Below are 18,180 nucleotides of genomic sequence, written 5' to 3'. Positions count from 1 at the left end.
GAGCCTGAGGATGGTTGTGTTGGAACACACGACAAGCAGAGAGGCATCTGGAGTCTGCGTGACGACCCACGCCGGAGCGAGTGGCTACAGCTCCCTAAGTACCCGAGACTGTGGTAAAGCCCACACTGGAGCAATCTGTGGGGAAGGATTGTTTCCAGTGGGCTGGACTCACGCTGGAGAAGTTTGTGGATTTTTCCTCGTGGGTAGGGGATCCACTGGAGCAGGGAAAAGGGTGTAAGGACTCCTTCTCCTTTAAGAAAGAAGCAGCAGTAACAGCACGGAATGAACTGACCTGCACTCCCCCAGTCCCTGCCCCCTGTGCTGCTGGGGGGAGGAGGTAGAGCCGGGAGGAAAAGGAAAGGGGGGGGGGGGGGGGGGGGGGGGGGGGGGGGGGGGGGTGGGGGGGGGGGGGGGGGGGGGGGGGGGGGGGGGGGGGGGGGGGGGGGGGGGGGGGGGGGGGGGGGGGGGGGGGGGGGGGGGGGGGGGGGGGGGGGGGGGGGGGGGGGGGGGGGGGTGGGGGGGGGGGGGGTGGGGGGGGGGGGGGGGGGGGGGGGGGGGGGGGGGGGGGGGGATGTGTCGGTTTTAAGATCTGGCTTTGTTCTTTTTATCCTCTCAGTACCGGTTTTGTTTCCCTTTGTCCTTTTAAGTAACCATTAATAAATTGTTTTGTTTTGAGAAAGCCAAGTCTGTTTTGCCTGGGACCATGGTTGGTGGGTGCTCCCTCTGTTCTTGTCTCAACCCTCAGTCCCTTTATTATTTTTTTCTCCTCTCTAGTTTACTGGTGAAGGAGAGACTGTGAGTTTTAGTTGCTGGATCAGCCTAAAACCACGACAGTGCTGAAGCAAGAACTGCCTTGGGTCTATATTAGTACAGTGCTCTTATATAGTACAGCAGATTCCTTGTCCTCTGCAATTCTCCTGTGCAGTATAATTCTACATTATTACTCAACTCTGCTAAATCTTGTGGCGTTTATAAACCTGCATTTCACAGATATAATGTTATCTCATCATTCTTTCTTTGGCCTATATTTCCTTTACTGTGAGTAGTTGATCATGACACTGATCATCAGCTGGGGGTGGAGGGGACAACACTGTATGGCTTGAGCAAAATTTGAATTCTAATTTGAGTTTAAACCAGAATTTTCATTTACAGGACCTGCAATTCATGGACACTGCACAACTGCAGGTACGGACTCAAGTAATAGTACAGGGCTTCAAGGCTACAAATGAAATTGACTTTTAAAGCCAAAGACAAACAGAAAATGTGTTCCACAGGACCAAAAGCAGACCACCTTAGTATTCTGGGCATGCTTTTGTAAATAATGCAACATTTACTTCTGTAAATAATGCAATACTATAATATTATTTGGTAAGCAACTAAATATACAAAAGGACAACAAGTAATAGTCATGCAGTACAAGTTCCAAGATTCGGTCCATCATATGAATAGTATCACATGTTTTTCTTTTGTTTTTAATAATTTTAACAGTAAAATCTAGCCAATATTTTCTTCCAAGAGGAAAGCCTTAAACACCTCTACCTATTTGCATTGATCAGACGTGGTTCTACATGACAGCCATTCTTTAAAATTGTAGAGAAGAAGCACCAAGGAAGCCATGCACAATATCAGCAGACAGGTTTCAGAAAAAAAACATTTTAGAAGAAACACCAAAGAGCAACACTTTCCCAGACTATATGCTACAAATTAATGTTCCAAAAGCATTTCAATATAGGATAATCTATTGCGTAAACCATCCTCTGTACACAAGCAGCAAATATGACCCAAATCTTCTAAAGAGATCCCAGGAGCTACAGTCTAATATTCACATTAGGCAAATCCATAGCACCTAAAAAGACAATAAAATTAGGCAAGCTTGGGTGTATAAGATACCCTAGGAAAAAGTGAATAGACTTGTTCGAGGGAAGGCATGTACCAGAAAATCAGTAACAGAGGAGCTCTCTGGAAGAGCTGAGAAGCACTGGGATAAAGGTGATATGCCGTACTTCGACTTCAGTAAGGTCACTTGCTACAGGCTCTAAGAAACCCTAGGATGTTAGATGCTAATTCTTGTTTTAGAACTGGTTAAAAAATGGAAAGAAAGCTTAAAAAACCCAGTCTTTTTTCCTCATTATATTCTCCAAAAGCTGCAAACAGATGCGTTTACAAACATGCATAACACTACAGTCTGGAATGAGTGAGAGTAAGGAGATGACAAAGTTTTCAAATGACACAATTATTCAGGGTAGTCAAACCTAAAAAAAAGATAAATCTCTGCTCAACAGCAATAAAAGAGTAAGCAGTCTGTTAAAATTAGGACAAAAAAAAAACCTGAGAAGTCATCACTGTGATATTGTATAATTTACAAGAGAGAGATTTTATACAGACTACATTAAATAAATGAACTCATCAGCTCAGAAAACAAAAATCTGAAAGGGAGCACAAGTCTATACAGCAGGTAAGGCACAGAAGAGGGCAACCAGGAATGACTATATGATCTTTGTCAGAGTGTGATGTTAAAGGATAACAGTTAGAACAAAAAAAAACCCATCCAAAAAGCAACCAGACAAGTGAAAATACTTATGGATTTCCACAACTATGTAAATCAATGCTTGAAGATGTTAAAAGCTGATGTAATCAACGGGCTCAGAAAGGGATCTGAAACTAGACAGCACTGTCATGTAGAAACAATTACTAGTGAACAAAAAAAAAAAAAGTAAATATCTTCACTATTTTTAAAAAACATTTAATCCTTACATATTTTTTCTGCAGTCAATTTTCCCAAATTTGAGGGTAAAATCCCAGGCTCTGAAAAACCAATATTACTGAAGAGCAAACAGTCCCGGAGGTATCTTGAGAGGTCTGCTGAAAGTTACACCATGACATGTCAAATGACCATATAATTAATCACTTTAATAGTGTCACTTCTCATCAGTGCTTCCTATCAGGGCCAACTATAACAATTAGTCGAGTCTTCAGCTGAATTTCAACGTGAAAATAATTCCATTTATTCTTCCTTCTGCAGGTAGAGGCTAACTCATGCACATCTCCACATAATCTGCATGAACCTCCTCTTCCTTCTTTATTCAATCTACAACAGATCCTCAAATTTCAGTTGATGTACCATCACTCACTTCTATGATGAAACAGTGTTGATAACACAGGGATGTTTTAGCTATTGCTGAGCAGCGCTTAACACAGAGTCAAGGCCTTTTCTGCTCCTCAATCCACCCCACCCAACGAGTAGACTGGGGTGCACGAGAAGTTGGGAGGGGACACAGCTGGGACAGCTGACCCCAACTGACCAAAGGGATAATCCCACACCATATGACCTCGGGCTCAGCAATAAAAGTCAGGCAGGAAGTTTGCCAGGGCTGCCATTTCTCAGGAAGTGGCTGATCAGCTGGTGGTGAGGCAATTGAGGTTTTTTGCATCACTTGTTTATCTTGGTTTTATTTTTATGCCACCCTCCCCCCCCCCTTTTTTTTTCCTCCTTTCTCTTAAACTCTCTTTAATCTCAAACCATGAGTTTTCTCACTTCTATCCTACCAGTTCTCTCCGCCAGTCCACTGGAGGGGAAGCAAGCGAGCGGCTGCGTGCGGCTTACCTGCCTACTGGGATTAAACCACAACAACTCTTTTTGGCACATGGGGCTGAAACGGTTCAAGATAACAACAGATTAGACCACAGCGTGTTAGAGGGAAGAGGAGGGAGCATCTGAAGACATGAGGGGCAAGAGACAGAAGTCATAAACAAGTTTTTGCACTTTTACTCTTCCGATTCGTTCCCCATCCCACTGACGGGGAGTGAGCGAGTGGCTGTATGGGGCTTACCTGCCTACCAGGGTTAAACCACAACAGCAACGTTCATTTTCAGACTGAAATTAACTGTAATTTATGGTACCTGCAAATTGGTACTTTTCATGAGGGCAGACAAGTATCAATTGTTTTGATAACACAACATGGAAAAATTTAATTGAAAACTTCCCTCACAACATCAGTCAATGAAACTATAACAGAAGAGTGCAACTCACATCACTGATAAACAAGTGACAGACACATTATTCCTGGAACTAGAAAATTCACATATGGATGCCTTAGTTAAATGGTCTCTCCGAAAGTACATACAGAATCAGGGTGGAGAGGAGGGAGTTGTGTTGCACAGTACAAATAAAGTGTACAGAGGAAAAGAACCCATTGGTACGTTCCACCAAACCAAAATATATTTTCAACGTATTCTCTGTAGCCCTGAGAACCTTCTACCAGCGATTTTTCATCCCTTACACAAAATCCCAACTACTAGGGGCTCTGTGGAATCCAAGAGAACAGAGAAGGTGGCACAAAGCTGTCACCATTCACTACCTGTAGAGCGAAGACAGGAAAAAATTCTTGCACAGAAGCTGTTCACAGATATCATGAGAGTGAGAATAACTGGACAGAAGGGATGAAGTTGGAAAAAGCCTTAACATTCAAACTGCACAGTTAGAGTGGAAAGCATAGAAATAAGAACATGAATGGCAGAAAAATGGCTGTATATCATAGTACTGCAAAATGAAAAACAAAATGAGGACAAAAAAGAAGCTTGGGTTTACTTATAAGCCTATGTTTTAACAAGCTGAATCAATTATTTAAAATATACCACGATAACATATTCTGGTACATGCTACTTTCAAAAGTTATCTTGCTTTTGTCTGTAAATGGTGAGTCCTGGTTGTTTCAAGTTTGCCTACAAAGGGGCAGTGCATCTTTGCACTTATTTCAAAGTGAGGTCCGCTTCTTCATGGAGCTTTCAAACCACGGATATAACTGACTGTGCTTCAAAAAGAAAAAACGTACTTGCTATTCCTTCCACAAAAATTCTCACTACGCAAATATATTACATAATGTAATGTAACGTAATCTCACTATGCAAATTACATTACATAATTACATAAGCACGATTGACAACAAATCAAAAGCCTAATGAAAAGACAGGATTGTTTTTGTCAGGGGGTATAGAAATGTTCTTTAGCAGCAAGGAATTAATTTTGCAGTGAGAACTCCCCAGCTTGCAGCCAACGGAATCTATCGTACAGGTAACAGTTTTGCTTTTACTGCCATGTTTTAGGTTTTTATTTTTGCTTTTTCACAGAAGCTTAAGCAGAATCTGGTAAAGCTAAAAACTGTCATACACAAACATATTTAACTTAAAATCCCACAGGTGCAGTGTTTCACCACCCTCAGTGTGAAAAATGTCTGCCTTGTATCTACTCTAACTCTACTCTCTTTCAGTTTAAAGCCGTTGCCCCTTGTCCCATCACTACATACCCTTGTAAAAAGTCCCTCTCCAGCTTTCCTGTAGGCCCCCTTTAGGTACTGGAAGGCTGCAATAAGATCACCCCGGAGCCTTCTCTTCTCCAGGCTGAACAGCCCCAACTCTCTCAGCCTGTCTTCAGAGGAGAGGTGCTCCAGCCCTCGAATCATCTTCGTGACCCTCCTCTGGACCCACTCCAACAGCTCCATGTCCTTCTTATGATGGGGTGCCCAGAGTTCAATGCAGTACTGCAGGTGGAGTCTCATGAGAGCAGAGCAGAGGGGCAGAATCACCTCCCTCGATCTGCTGGCCACACTTCTTTGGATGCAGCCCAGGATACAGTTGGCTTTCTGGGCTGCAAGCGGACATTGCTGGCTCATGTTGAGCTTCTCATCCACCAGCACTCGCAAGTCTTTCTCCTCAGGGCTGCCCTCAATCCATTCTCCGCCCAGCATGCATTTGTGCTTGGGATTGCCCCGACCCACGTGCAGGACCTTGCACTTGGCCTTGTTGAACTTCATTAGTTTAGCACAGGTCCACCTCTCAAGCTTATCAAGGTCCCTCTGGATGGCATCCCTTCCCTCCTGCGTGTCCACCACACCACACAGCTTGACATCATCAGCAAACTTGCTGAGGGTGCACTCAATCCCACTGTCCATGTCGCCAACGAAGACATTAAACAGCACCAGTTCTGATACTGACCCCTGAGGAATGGCACTCGTCACTGGTCTCCTCTTGGACATCAAAGCCATTGAGCACAACTCTTTGAGATTGCGACTATCCAGTCAATTCCTTATCCACAAGTGAAGACAGATCATGTCATTGGCTCTTCCCTTATCCATCAACGCTGTAACTCTGCCATAGAATAACTCTTTTATTGGCATCACGGAGATGTGGTGAGATGAATCCTATGACAAGAATGTTGGAATAGAAGGATAGAGGCTCTTTAGGAAGGACAGACAAAGGAGACAAGGAAGAGGTGTTACCCTCTAAGTCATTGACCAGTTAAAGTACTTGGCGCTCCACCTGATGATGGATGAGGAGCTGGCCAAGTGTTCCATCCATCAAGTCTATCTCTCTCCAATTTAGAGACAAGGATGTCATGTGGGACAGTGTCAAATGCTTTGCACAAGTCCAGGTAGATGACATCAGCTGCTCTTATCCACCAACAATGTAATCCCATTGTAGAGAGCCATCAAATTTGTCAGGCACGATTTGCTTTTAGTGAAGCCATGTTGGCTGTCACCCATCACCTCTTTATTCTCCATGTGTCTTAGCATTGTTTCCAGGAGGATCTGCTCCATGATCTTGCCAGGAACAGAAGTGAGGCTGACTGGCCTGTAGTTTTCTGGATCTTCGTTTCTTTGCTTTTTAAAAATGGGAGCTATGTTTCCCCTTTTCCAGTTGGTGGGAACTTCATTGGACTGCCATGACTTCTCAAATATGATGGACAGTGGCTTAGCAACTTCATCTGCCAGTTCCCTCAGGACCCGCGGATGCATCTCATCAGGTCCCATGGACTTGCGCACCTCCAGGTTCTTTAGGTGGTCTTGAACCTGATTTTCTCCTACAGTGGGTGGTTCTTCATTCACCCAATCCCTGCCTTTTTGACTTGGGCTAGAGCACTTGTCAGTGAAGACTGAGGCAAAAGAGTCCTTGAGTACCTCAGCCTTCTCCATATCCTGGGTAACCATGTCCCCTGTTTCCTTCTAGAGAGGGATGACATTTTCCCTATTCCTCCTTTTATCACTGACGTACTTACAGAAGTTTTCTTGTTGCCCATGATGTCCCTGGCCAAATTTAACTCTATCAGGGCTTTAGCTTTCCTAACCTGATCCCTGACTGCTCAGACGGTTTCTCTGTATTCCTCCCAGGCTACCTGTCCTTGTGTTTGAGTTCATCTAGGAGTTTCTTGTTCATCCACGCATGCCTCCTGGCATTTCCGCCTGACTTCCTCTTTGCTGGGAAGCACCGGTCCTGAGCCTGGGGGACATGATCCTTGGATATTACCCAGCTTTCTTGGGCCTCTCTTCCTCCTTATCCCACGGTACCCTACCAAGCAGATCCCTGAAGAGGCCAAAGTCTGCTCTCCTGAAGTTCAAGGTAGTGAGCTTGCTGTGTGCCCTTCTCACTGCCCTAAGGATCTTGAACTCCACCATTTCATGGTCACTACAGCCAAGGCTGCCCTTGAGCTTTATATTCCCCATCAGGTCCTCCTTGTTGGTGAGAACAAGGTTAAGCATAGCACCTCTCCTCGGTTCCTCTATCGTTTGGAAAAGGAAGTTATCATCAACACATTCCAGGAACCTCCTCGATTGCTTATGGCCTGCTGTGTTGTTCCTCCAACAGATATCAGGGTGGTTGAAGTCCACCATGAGTTCCAGGACTTGTGAAGTTGTTTGCATACAATGGCAAAATGCTGCTTACTGGTATATAAAATCTAGTAACATGCATAAATTAGAAAGTGATCATGGTTCAAGAATACAGAAAACATAAATAATTGAGGTGAGAATGCATGTAAAGGTCATTGAAGAACTTAAGAGTGAATTGCATAAAAGATGCACTTGTACCATGTGAATACCATTGAATATATTTTAGATAAAATATGCAATGTATAAGTGAGGTGAATGGAAATAGTCCACTACAAGAATAATGAAGGTACTTACTACAGGTTAGAATCAACTTTAACTGTATTCTGTGTGTTTTTCTTTAAAAAAAAAAAAACAAACAACTTATAACATTCCATTTCTTTGTTACTCATTTCACTAATCAGTTCCAAAATGAAGTTTGATAGACTGTAATTCACTATAATAATCTATTACCATAAAATAATTCAGGAAAAAAAAAAAAGCAGCATTATTTCTTCCTACAGCAGGAGGTATGGCCATCAAATTATGAATGCTACAGGCCACAGTTAAAAAACAACTGAATAATAATAATTAAAAAAAACCCCTGCTAACTGGAATTGCTCACATTTTTTGGCATGTCTCGTCTTCGTAAATTTTCAGGATATGCCTTCTTGTGTCTAAACCTGCATGGAACACCACAGTAACAAGGACTTCTAAGGCTACTTAAGAGAATATTTAATTAATACAATATTCTCTCTGTTAGAACAAATTTTAGTATAAACATACATTCAAAATTAGAAAAATAAAAACAAGGTGTAACTAAATCTAACAGGAACAAGAATTAAAGTACATGCAAACTAATTACAGCATTACAAACTAATCACTAATACTCCACAGCAAGTTTCCCTCACTTAAATAATGAGATCAACTATGCAGTCTAAATAGGAGGCCAGCATACACGTCCATCATTTTAGTAAAAAAAAAAAAGAAGTAGAATTAATAATGAGTCCAAACAATAAAGCTGATAGTAGATCACTGAGGTGGATTCTCACGGTGTATGTTTAAACATAAAGCAAACTAACAAAACAAAAAACGTTACTGAAATTGCAGAAGTTTTTATATAGTACCTCCTCTTTTCTCATAAAGGAACTTACAGCTGTTGAAAGCCATATCTGACAACCGCAGATGCATTAGACAGAGGAAATTAAAAGGTTTCAAGCTCTGCAGAGCTAAATGGAGTTAGATCGACCTGTGATCAGATCTTTCCTACAGAGAAAAGAAATCGTCCCGTGCACGCTTCTGGATGATTTGTATAAAATATCGTATTTCTTGGACACAGAGTCAGTTTTCCCCAACTGATGCCTAGAATGCATCAGCTGTGAATTGCTTTCGCACAATCCATCACCTGACTAGAGATGAGCGTGTTCATTTGGTCACTCATACGAGGACAGACACGGATACAATATTATGGCATGTGGGCTTCAGGAACAGTCAGTCAGCTTTGTGATAGCTCTTGGAGCTGAAGAGTAATTAAATGTAACTGAAAATACAAGTTTTCATGCATAAAATAGCAGCTCCCCCTCCCCACTCTGGAAAGTGGGCAGGCCTAAAGAGAATGACAGTAATAACCCCCCGCCCCCCAAAAGAGGAAAGCACTATATAAAGGATTGTAAGGTGTCTCTGCGCCATACCTACACAACCAAAGGACTGTTACAATCACTCTTCCACACTCATTCTTTTTACTTGTCTAATGGAGCTGCGCCCTGACCTAATTTCAAAGTCTTTTTGCACGGACAACATCATCGTTTGAGCTTTAAAAGCATAGACGCTTTTGACACAGTAAAAGTGTACATTCCGAAAACTTATGTCAGAGGGCTATTGCTCTTAACTGTACTTTTCAGATTCAAATATCGTCCTTTTCATTGTGGCAGTGGAGATAAAAAGGACATCAGACAGAAAAATTTCCTCTCTGCAAAGGAAGGTGCCTGCAGTTTGCATAGGTAAGCTTAAAATGAGTACTACTTTGTTTCACCTGACAAAATTTGGGTATTGACACAAAAATCATCATTAGACTTCTTAAATGACTGTATTCAATAATTACTTTGTGGATTTAACTCATTGTAATAAAAGATTTAATACATTTTGGTTCAACAGTCCACATGGGACTTAGTGTAGACTAAAATACAACAACTATAAAAGTTAATTAAATTTTCAAGTTGTCAAACATGGCCTACAATATAATTTTTAAATATGACTTTTACAACTTTTTGCTATCTAATCAACTTGTGTCTGGGTTTTTTTCTTTTTTTTTTTTTTTAATCACAGCTACACAGAATCCTCTTTGGTATCTGAGTTTATTTGCTTACAGCTGTTTAAAAAAAATTAAAATATTATCAGTGTGTAAGTTTGAAATCTGTTATTTTTTTTCATATGATTTTATATGGAACAAAAGCTAACTAGGACACACTTCACTAAAATAGTATCCATACAACAATAAAATCTCTTTTCACTAGATGTTAGTAAGCTGAAATGCCAGTTTTATATGCAGTCACCGTATAGAACTTTGATTTCTTATTTTCAGTCTGGGAATTGAGGTAAGATTGAAAACTGAACTTGGAAAAAATAAATATATTGCAGTTTTCAACAACCATTTCATATGTTTAAAATATAGACTGAATTGTTTATGCAAAATGTACATCTAAGATCAGAGTTCTGAACAAAGTAATGTTAGATACAGACATCGGCACAAAATAATTGTACCCAGTCAGATTCCTGCATCATGCACAGTTTAATTTGTACTTAAATGGAGGTACAGGATACTCTTCTGCATTTCTGCAATGAAAGTAATACTTTGCACTTATTTTGCTTATTGAACTTAAAATAGTCTAGAAGTGGTTTCCCCAGTAGGTTGCAGATGTTCCATAAGTTTGAGAAATAAACCAAGACCACACAAATTATTGTCAGACCGTAGCTTGAACCTTTTGTTTCCTCATTTATTTTATTAGATTCTATGCACGTAAAATCTTTGATGTTTAACATCAGTCAACTTTTCTTCACAAAATCTCAGTGAAAGAGAACACCCAAACAGTAACCTCATACAAACTCAAGATGATAACTCCAGAGGACAAACAGCAGCTAGTAACACTGAGAAGTAGGAGAGAAAAAGGAACAGTTAAAATAAGAGCAAAGAATAAAAGAGATGTTAGATGCACATTACAGAAGAATAATTATTTTAATTCTGTTTCAGCTCTGACCATTCATTCAAGAAATATCAGCATAAATGAGAAATTCAACATGTCTTCTTCAGCCATCGTCAGCTACTACTGTAGCTCTACCAGTCATCTACTCTTTCCTATTTCCTGCTGGAAGTTTTGGAAATATTCTCACTGCCTGGAAATTTTCAAGGCAAGCATCCCCAAAACGAACACAATACATTTACTTGGCAAACCTTATCACTGCAAATTTACTTGTATGTAGCACAATGCCTTTTTGGCTGCCTATTTCGCAAGAGGGAACCAATGGACTTATGACTCTGTAGCGTGTAAAACAGCAAATCACCTTGGGACTCTCATTATGCACGTCAGTATGTATGTTACGATTATAATTTTATGTTCAACTGCTCTAAGTCAGTATGCAACACTGAAGAAAAACAGTGATGCACAATACTCTCAAGCAGTTAACAAAAACTTTTACAGACATGTACTTGAAAAGTTTCGTCAGCCAAAATTTGCTAAATATTTGTGCATCATTATATGGCTTACTGTGCTCTGCATAACGATAATAGCTATAACATATAATGTCCAGGCCAAGGCTGAGGAAGAATTTCACAGATGTTACAACATCAGGGTAGAAGCTGGTGAATTTACCGCAATGATTGCAGCTTGTCTTGCCACTGCATGCTTTTTTGTATCTTTTATGACAGTTTTATTGTCATACTATTCTCTTACCAGACATCTGAGTCAAATACAAAAAAACACCTGTATCGGAGAAAAACATCTAATTTACAGTACAGTGAAAAGAAACATTCTTGTCATCCAGATGATATTAACTGTCTGCTTTCTTCCATATCACATCTTTAGGCCATTTTTTATATATTGCTTACAAATAACGACTGCCCAAAGTTAAACTATCTCGTGGAAATTAAAAATTTCCTTACTTGTCTTGCTGCAGCTAAAAGTAGTTTAGATCCTGTTATAACCCTTCTGCTAGATAAAACATTCAAGAAAAGTCTGTATGACCTGTTTACAAAATCCACACCAGAACACCACAAACGTAAAGCTGATATTTCCACTGAAGATACTCCCGAATTGTGAAGGAACATGGAAATATTTTAATAGACTATAAGTAACATTAAACTCATTTTAACTATCTATAACCAGATTTTGATATGAAATGGTAAATATTTAAATAAAACAATAACATATTACTTGTATTTTTTTAATGATTTTGCTTGCTACATTAACATTAGCCATAATAAATCTGATGTGTATATCCAAATGAATCCAAGTAATTTATACAGTGAACTGTGTAATAACTCTTTATCCACGAAATGCAAAACACAGTTTATGTTTGACCTATGGACAGTGTTTTCTATCTAAATAATCAAGGAAGAAGGCAGAAACTAGGCTGAAGTTGAGGACGCAGTTCTTTTCTAGCATCAATAAAAGAGTCCCAGGTTTTGGACACAGGTTTCCTTTATAAAAAAAGGCTGAACAAAGCACAGACATTTTCTCTGGAATGGCTGAACCATGTATCGAAGGCTTATGAAAGCAGGCAGAAAGCTACAAAACACATTCAAGTATTTTTTCTTCAGGAGTATTTGGGTAGAATGTTTTTTTTTTTTTTTTAAGGAGGAATGTATCATGAGACGCTAAAATTGTTTAGTGCATAAAGAAAAGTTCTTGATGACATCTATTCTAAAGCTACTGATGACATTGTTTACTTCAGCTCTGCCCACTGCATTAGGGTTTTGCTATAGCGACTGTTTTTTAGAAGCAAAAAGCTGTGCTAAGAAATTATGCACTTTTTAAATTCTAGCCTTCACAGAAGTAAAGCTTTAGTATAAAGCTTTACTATAGTTTTGTACTAAAATAGGAAACTCAGATTTAAGATTCAATTACTTTATCATCCTGCTCTGGCATTTCCCTATCACAGCCACAGTGTTACTAGAATCACATCTGCAACAGGTGACTCCGAAGAGAAAGTTTTGATGGTGACAAATAACCCGCAGGAGCGAAGTATCCAGAGACGAACAGAAACTCTGGTGGCCTAGGATTTTACTTAGTGTATAAGAAGAATGGGTTTTATACATGCTCTGTAGTTTTCTCAGGAATCATTTTTCTTGCAGTCTTATCCATGGCAGTCACCTTCAACAGCTGAGGCAGGGGCTTCCTTATCGGTATGCAGCCTTTGTGTACTCAGGACACGGTACTCATCCAGAAGTGCTACATACTTATTCCACTTCAAAGGTGGGAGTAACACATGCTGCTCCACAAGGCACCTCCTTCACAATGTTTCCATCCAGACCATTTACAGAAGAGTGCATATGGCACAAAAGATCTACAAAATTGCAACATATCTGAACGTGCAATAATATTCAGTGAAGAAAAAAAAAGGATGAAATGCATATATGCAGTTATTTCTAATCTCTGGTGCTACTTATTATTAAAAAAAAAACAACAACAAAACAAATCACTAGAATTTCCATAGGTCTAGTCTAATCCTGTGAGGTAAATTCTATGGTTTAATTAGGAAGGCATAAATGCTTATTATGTACTGGTACACAAAATATATTCAATGATAAAAATTTAATGATCATTAACAGCATGAGAGCAATGCAAAACAGGTGACTGTCGTTGGGTTTCTTTGGTTTTTTTTGGAACTCTAGAAGCTAGAATATCATGACGACTTAAGTAGAGATTTCAATTATTTGAATAATTTCTGTAGAAGACACTTAATGCTGTTTTCTGTTGTACAATCTTCTCTGCAACTGAGATGAAGAGGAGTTTATCCAGTGTAAAAAGTGCTATAAAATACTAGGTATTCTGAGAAATCCTATCACTCACCCAAAATTCACACCAAAACGTAGTGAGCAATTCTGTCTCCCCAACCCGACTACTGTGTTCCATGACAGGTACGCTAAACTGACGCAAGTGCCAGTAGACAAACAAGAGGATGGACCTGAAGACTTCCTATCATCTGACAGCTGCTTTGTGTTCTGCAGAAGTCAAAGATGCAAGTGAAAAAGCCAGAAAAACATAGGAATTTAGTATTTCATTTAATACAACGTTACCCATGATAACAGAATTTAGTGACTGCTTCTTTCACAGGATTCTGATGTGATGTTTAGCATATGGCTTGCAGAAAAACCTGAAGTGGGCAGCTCCAGCCTCTAATTCTACAAAGCGCTGTAGGAAAGTTGCTCTGCAAACACAGCCCTTGAGCGTGGGAAGCTGGTTTGTGCGGGTGGGTGTCTGACTGCGCAACACTATCAATGGTCAAGCACCTGCAGCAGGACTGAACTGAGCAATTCCAGTCCTCCAGGTGGCACGGTGCTGCTTAGATGGCTGGTTTTAGATCAGTAGCTGCAAGTCTGGCTGAGCAAAGCTGTTTACTACCAATGTGTTCTTATAATTTGCACAGGCCCAAACTGAGAGCCCACTACTTCTGTCCTTCCTTAAATACATTTCATAGGGAATGCAGTTGTTAGGATATTTCAGCAGAGTGCTTGCCTGTGGATGTTTCTCTTAATAGAGAGTTTTTGATAACAGCATAGGCTTAAGTCATTCTTCATTTTTTTTCAGTCGCAACCACTTGTTCCCCAGTGCTGCATTTATCAAAAAGGCAAGAAAACAGCTTAAACTTTGGGAATTACTAATCAAAAATAACTTTGTGATAGACTCTTTGTCAGATCCCATTCCACAATTTCTACATAGTACCAAAAAAATGATAAATACTTTACTTTTTTCCTATGTAGACTTGTTCAAGAGGATGTCTCCTTTAAATTTTTGAATTGCATCAAAGTTTTTCTTGTTTTAAATAGTGGAAAAGCTTTTGCGTAGTACAGGCAATTTGAGAAACTACCAACTGAGTAATACGTCAGTCTAATATTCGACAGAATTGTTCATGAAGGAAAAATCTCCCAAAGCAGAAAGGCATGAAGGAGAGACAGAGAAATACTTCAGCAAACCACAACTCATGCTAAACTTCTTGCACTGCTTAGAAATCCTGGTGCCAAATCAGAAGTTAGCAGGTGACTTGTGAATTGTATAATAAAAAATAAAATAATTCAATTTCATAGCAGGAAACACAAAATTCTAAGGCCTTGGAATAGGGTTTGCAAACCAGTTTAAAAAACTGCAAGTGTCTATTTATTTTCTGGTTAATCCATTCAAATGTGCCGCATAGGAGGACAGTTCATTGATCAGAAGACACGTGTTTTCTGACTGGCTGGGCACATGACTGGAATACATAAACTTCCTGATCAGAAAGCACGTAGATGTTGAGTTCTAAGCAGGCCAAGCAGCCTAAACATACTTCTCAGCAAAACTGCCTCTGAACACCCAGCAGCCAGCTAACAGCACACTACGAAAAGGGCAGTACAAAACAAAAAATGGTGACTTTGAGATAGGAAGCCTATGTACAGGAGTGGATGTAAACAGAGGGGAAAAAAGTACTGCCTGAGGAAACACTGAGGAAAAAATACGGAAAGCTTTATTCTTGGAGCCTCTTAACTTCTGCATTAAATGAGGAAGTGTTCCTCAGAAAAACATGGCCAGATAGGACACCTTAATTCTCCCTCTGCTATTGATTTTAGAGCCTTAATAAGCTTTTAACAAATTTATATGTCACAAAATCCTGACAAAGCAGTTGCTATTGGATCTCAAGGATCTAATAACTTCTAGAAAACACAGAAAAGGCACAAGTTATTACTGACTGTCCATAGAAAGCATAAAACAGGTTCCATACCAAAGTGAAAAGAGTAGAAGGTAAGTAATGTGCAATAGATTTCTTGTTTTGGATATTCAAAGATCGGAAAGAGAAGATGGTCTTAAAGAACAGCTTCTCTTCTGATTGTTTTTTACGTAGTCGAATATACACTTACATAAACACACAGAGACACGTATATGCAAGACTTACTCATTTTCTAGATATACCTAAAAGCACTAGTATAAGAGTCTTGAATTCTACTGGCAAAGTCTGAACAGTCTAACTACGAGTAGTTTAGGCAACGAACGACAGAAGCAGCAACTTTATGCACTGTCAGAATTCACATGGTTATTTAAGTTCTGTATAGCACATACATCAACATGCAAATTGTCTCGAGTCACCTGGACCAACTGAGATTTGCATATGACACACAATATAATGTGTAATGCTTAGTCCTAATCTCTGGAAAAAGTGCTTTTACTTCCAGTCACAGGAATATTGAACTGAATCTTTATTTTTGCATTAGCAGTTTTATATATTTAGATGATCACAGGTTGGAAACAAGCATTCATACTTAGAGATAAACCTGTAATAAAAATTTTGGAAGTCTACATTTAGCCAAGTTTGCCTTGACTCTAGTTGGACACCAATCATTACACTGATCACAGAAACATATACAAGCATTCAAACTATATGGAAATCATAGAACAAAGTTGGAGTATTTGGAGTGAATTAACGATAAAACCCCAGCAACTAAAGCTCTTGATGTGATTAAATTACTCTTGTATGAGTTATATTAAATGTATTTTTATATCAAGATTTCTGCAACTACATAAAATGCTACATAAGCATCACAATATAGGCTAACCGAATATTGTAAAACTCTTGATGTTCTACTGATAAAAAAACATTCCATTGAAGTTATCACATAAATGAATAGGTGAAAAAATCTGCAATAAACACTGAAGAAATGCACTTTTTATAGAAGTTATGAAGCAGGACAGTCTTCTACAATGTTTAAACAGTCCACTTCATTCTACTTTCAGCAATGAGGACAAAAATACTCTACCAAGATCAATGTTAGTCTATCCTCTTACTAACAGGTAACTCGGTGAAACTGTCAAGACAAGATTAAGCAACTTTTCCCACACCCTGAGAATATAACAACTCTAAATACTGAATGCTGATCAAATGCAACTGTGCTAAATGTATGATGCTGCTTTAGGTACTCTACACCACATTAACTGCCACAGGGACTGGAAATATTAAAGTTCACCTATTTATAAAAAAACCACCACTTTCAGCTTTTAAAATCATAATTATTAATATAATTCTACAGCACAGAACTTAAATTTAAGTTCAATGATCAGCTGTATCCTTCGCAGTTGAGAGTTGCAGAGGCATAATATTAATTTTTCTCTTTCTTGAAGAATGATTACAGCTATAGAGCACGTTTTGATTACTTGCTTTCATTTCCATTAAATCCGGAGGTATGCATTAATTGCCTGTAATAAATGTTCTGTCATATACAAGGGAACTATCTTCAGTTATATTTATGTTAAGAGAAGAACCCCTTTAATGCAGAGTTAACCCGATTTGTTACTTATTCCTGAATGTGAAGTAATAGGACAGAATACATTGCAAATTTGGAAGAAAAGACAGAAGTAATTTTTCTCCTATTTCCTTGTCCTGTTTTAAAGGTCCTGTCCCATTCATTGCTTTTTAATGACTATATTAACAAAACATATTCATTATTGTCTCATAGTGACAGCTCAAGAGAACGTGGCTGACTTCAGTGACAAATGGTACTCAAACTCTAGGAAAGGTTTTATGGAAAAAGACAAGCATCTCATTTCAGATCCACATTACTCCCATTTCCCCTTTTTTGTTCTCTTAGAAAAAGATAACTCTGCATATGAGCTACTGTGCAATAATATTGGAAAAGACTCCATTTCAAAGTTGCTACTTTTGGAAGCCATCTTCTGGGTATTTCTTTACCCAGCAAGTTTCGGAAGGAATAGAAGGAATAGTTGAGTTCTTATCACTAGGCTGGCAAAATAGGAATAAATGTTGTGCCAAGGGAAAAAGTTCTTGACATTTACATTGCTGATGCATAGCTGTCTTGAGTGTTCTACCTTCCTGCATTAGCGTTTTCTACTTTCCTTATCATACAATCCAATTTCCAAGCAGTGAATGAATGCAGGAACACATTAACTGAAGGTGAAATAAAGGTGCAATTGTCACTCATTACAAAGCCTTTAAGCAACGCTGAAGGGTGTCACGACTGCTCTCACAGAGCGGTGAGGGAAATTAGGACAACTGCAGAATATCTTGTGAAAGTTTTCATGTTTTGACCCTGTCATCAGAGGTGAATCTGGGGCATATGGGAGTTCATAATAGATTGCTCAAGAAGCTTTGGTAGATCTTGTCACTTACAGAAGTCAGGCGAAGTTTCTGGCACCAGACTACAGCAAACTGAAGTATTGCTGTCTAACTCTTCCTAATCATTTGAGAGCTAAGGGAGCACAAAAGTGGCTAAAAGACCCCTAATTCTTACAGGGACTATAAGGTGCACATTTTCCTGCACATCAGATAATCATTAAACATTTGCAGT

The 18,180-nt window shown here is 39.3% G+C and overlaps 2 protein-coding genes across 2 annotated transcripts in view; one reads left to right on the top strand and one right to left on the bottom strand.

Moving 5' to 3' along the window:
- CASK (calcium/calmodulin dependent serine protein kinase) overlaps positions 1–18,180 on the bottom strand; it is a 239,321-nt gene that overhangs the window by 103,445 nt on the left and 117,696 nt on the right.
- Positions 10,918–11,950, top strand: GPR82 (G protein-coupled receptor 82). The gene is given in 3 exon segments (XM_009986442.2): positions 10,918–11,125; positions 11,128–11,718; positions 11,721–11,950. Coding segments are annotated over 3 exon segments (1,029 nt in total).

This window comes from Tauraco erythrolophus, chromosome 1 (genome assembly GCF_009769465.1).
Source record: "Tauraco erythrolophus isolate bTauEry1 chromosome 1, bTauEry1.pri, whole genome shotgun sequence".
NCBI lineage: Eukaryota > Metazoa > Chordata > Aves > Musophagiformes > Musophagidae > Tauraco > Tauraco erythrolophus.
Note: the sequence above shows the minus strand (reverse complement) of the source record. Positions and strands in the feature narration are given on the sequence as shown.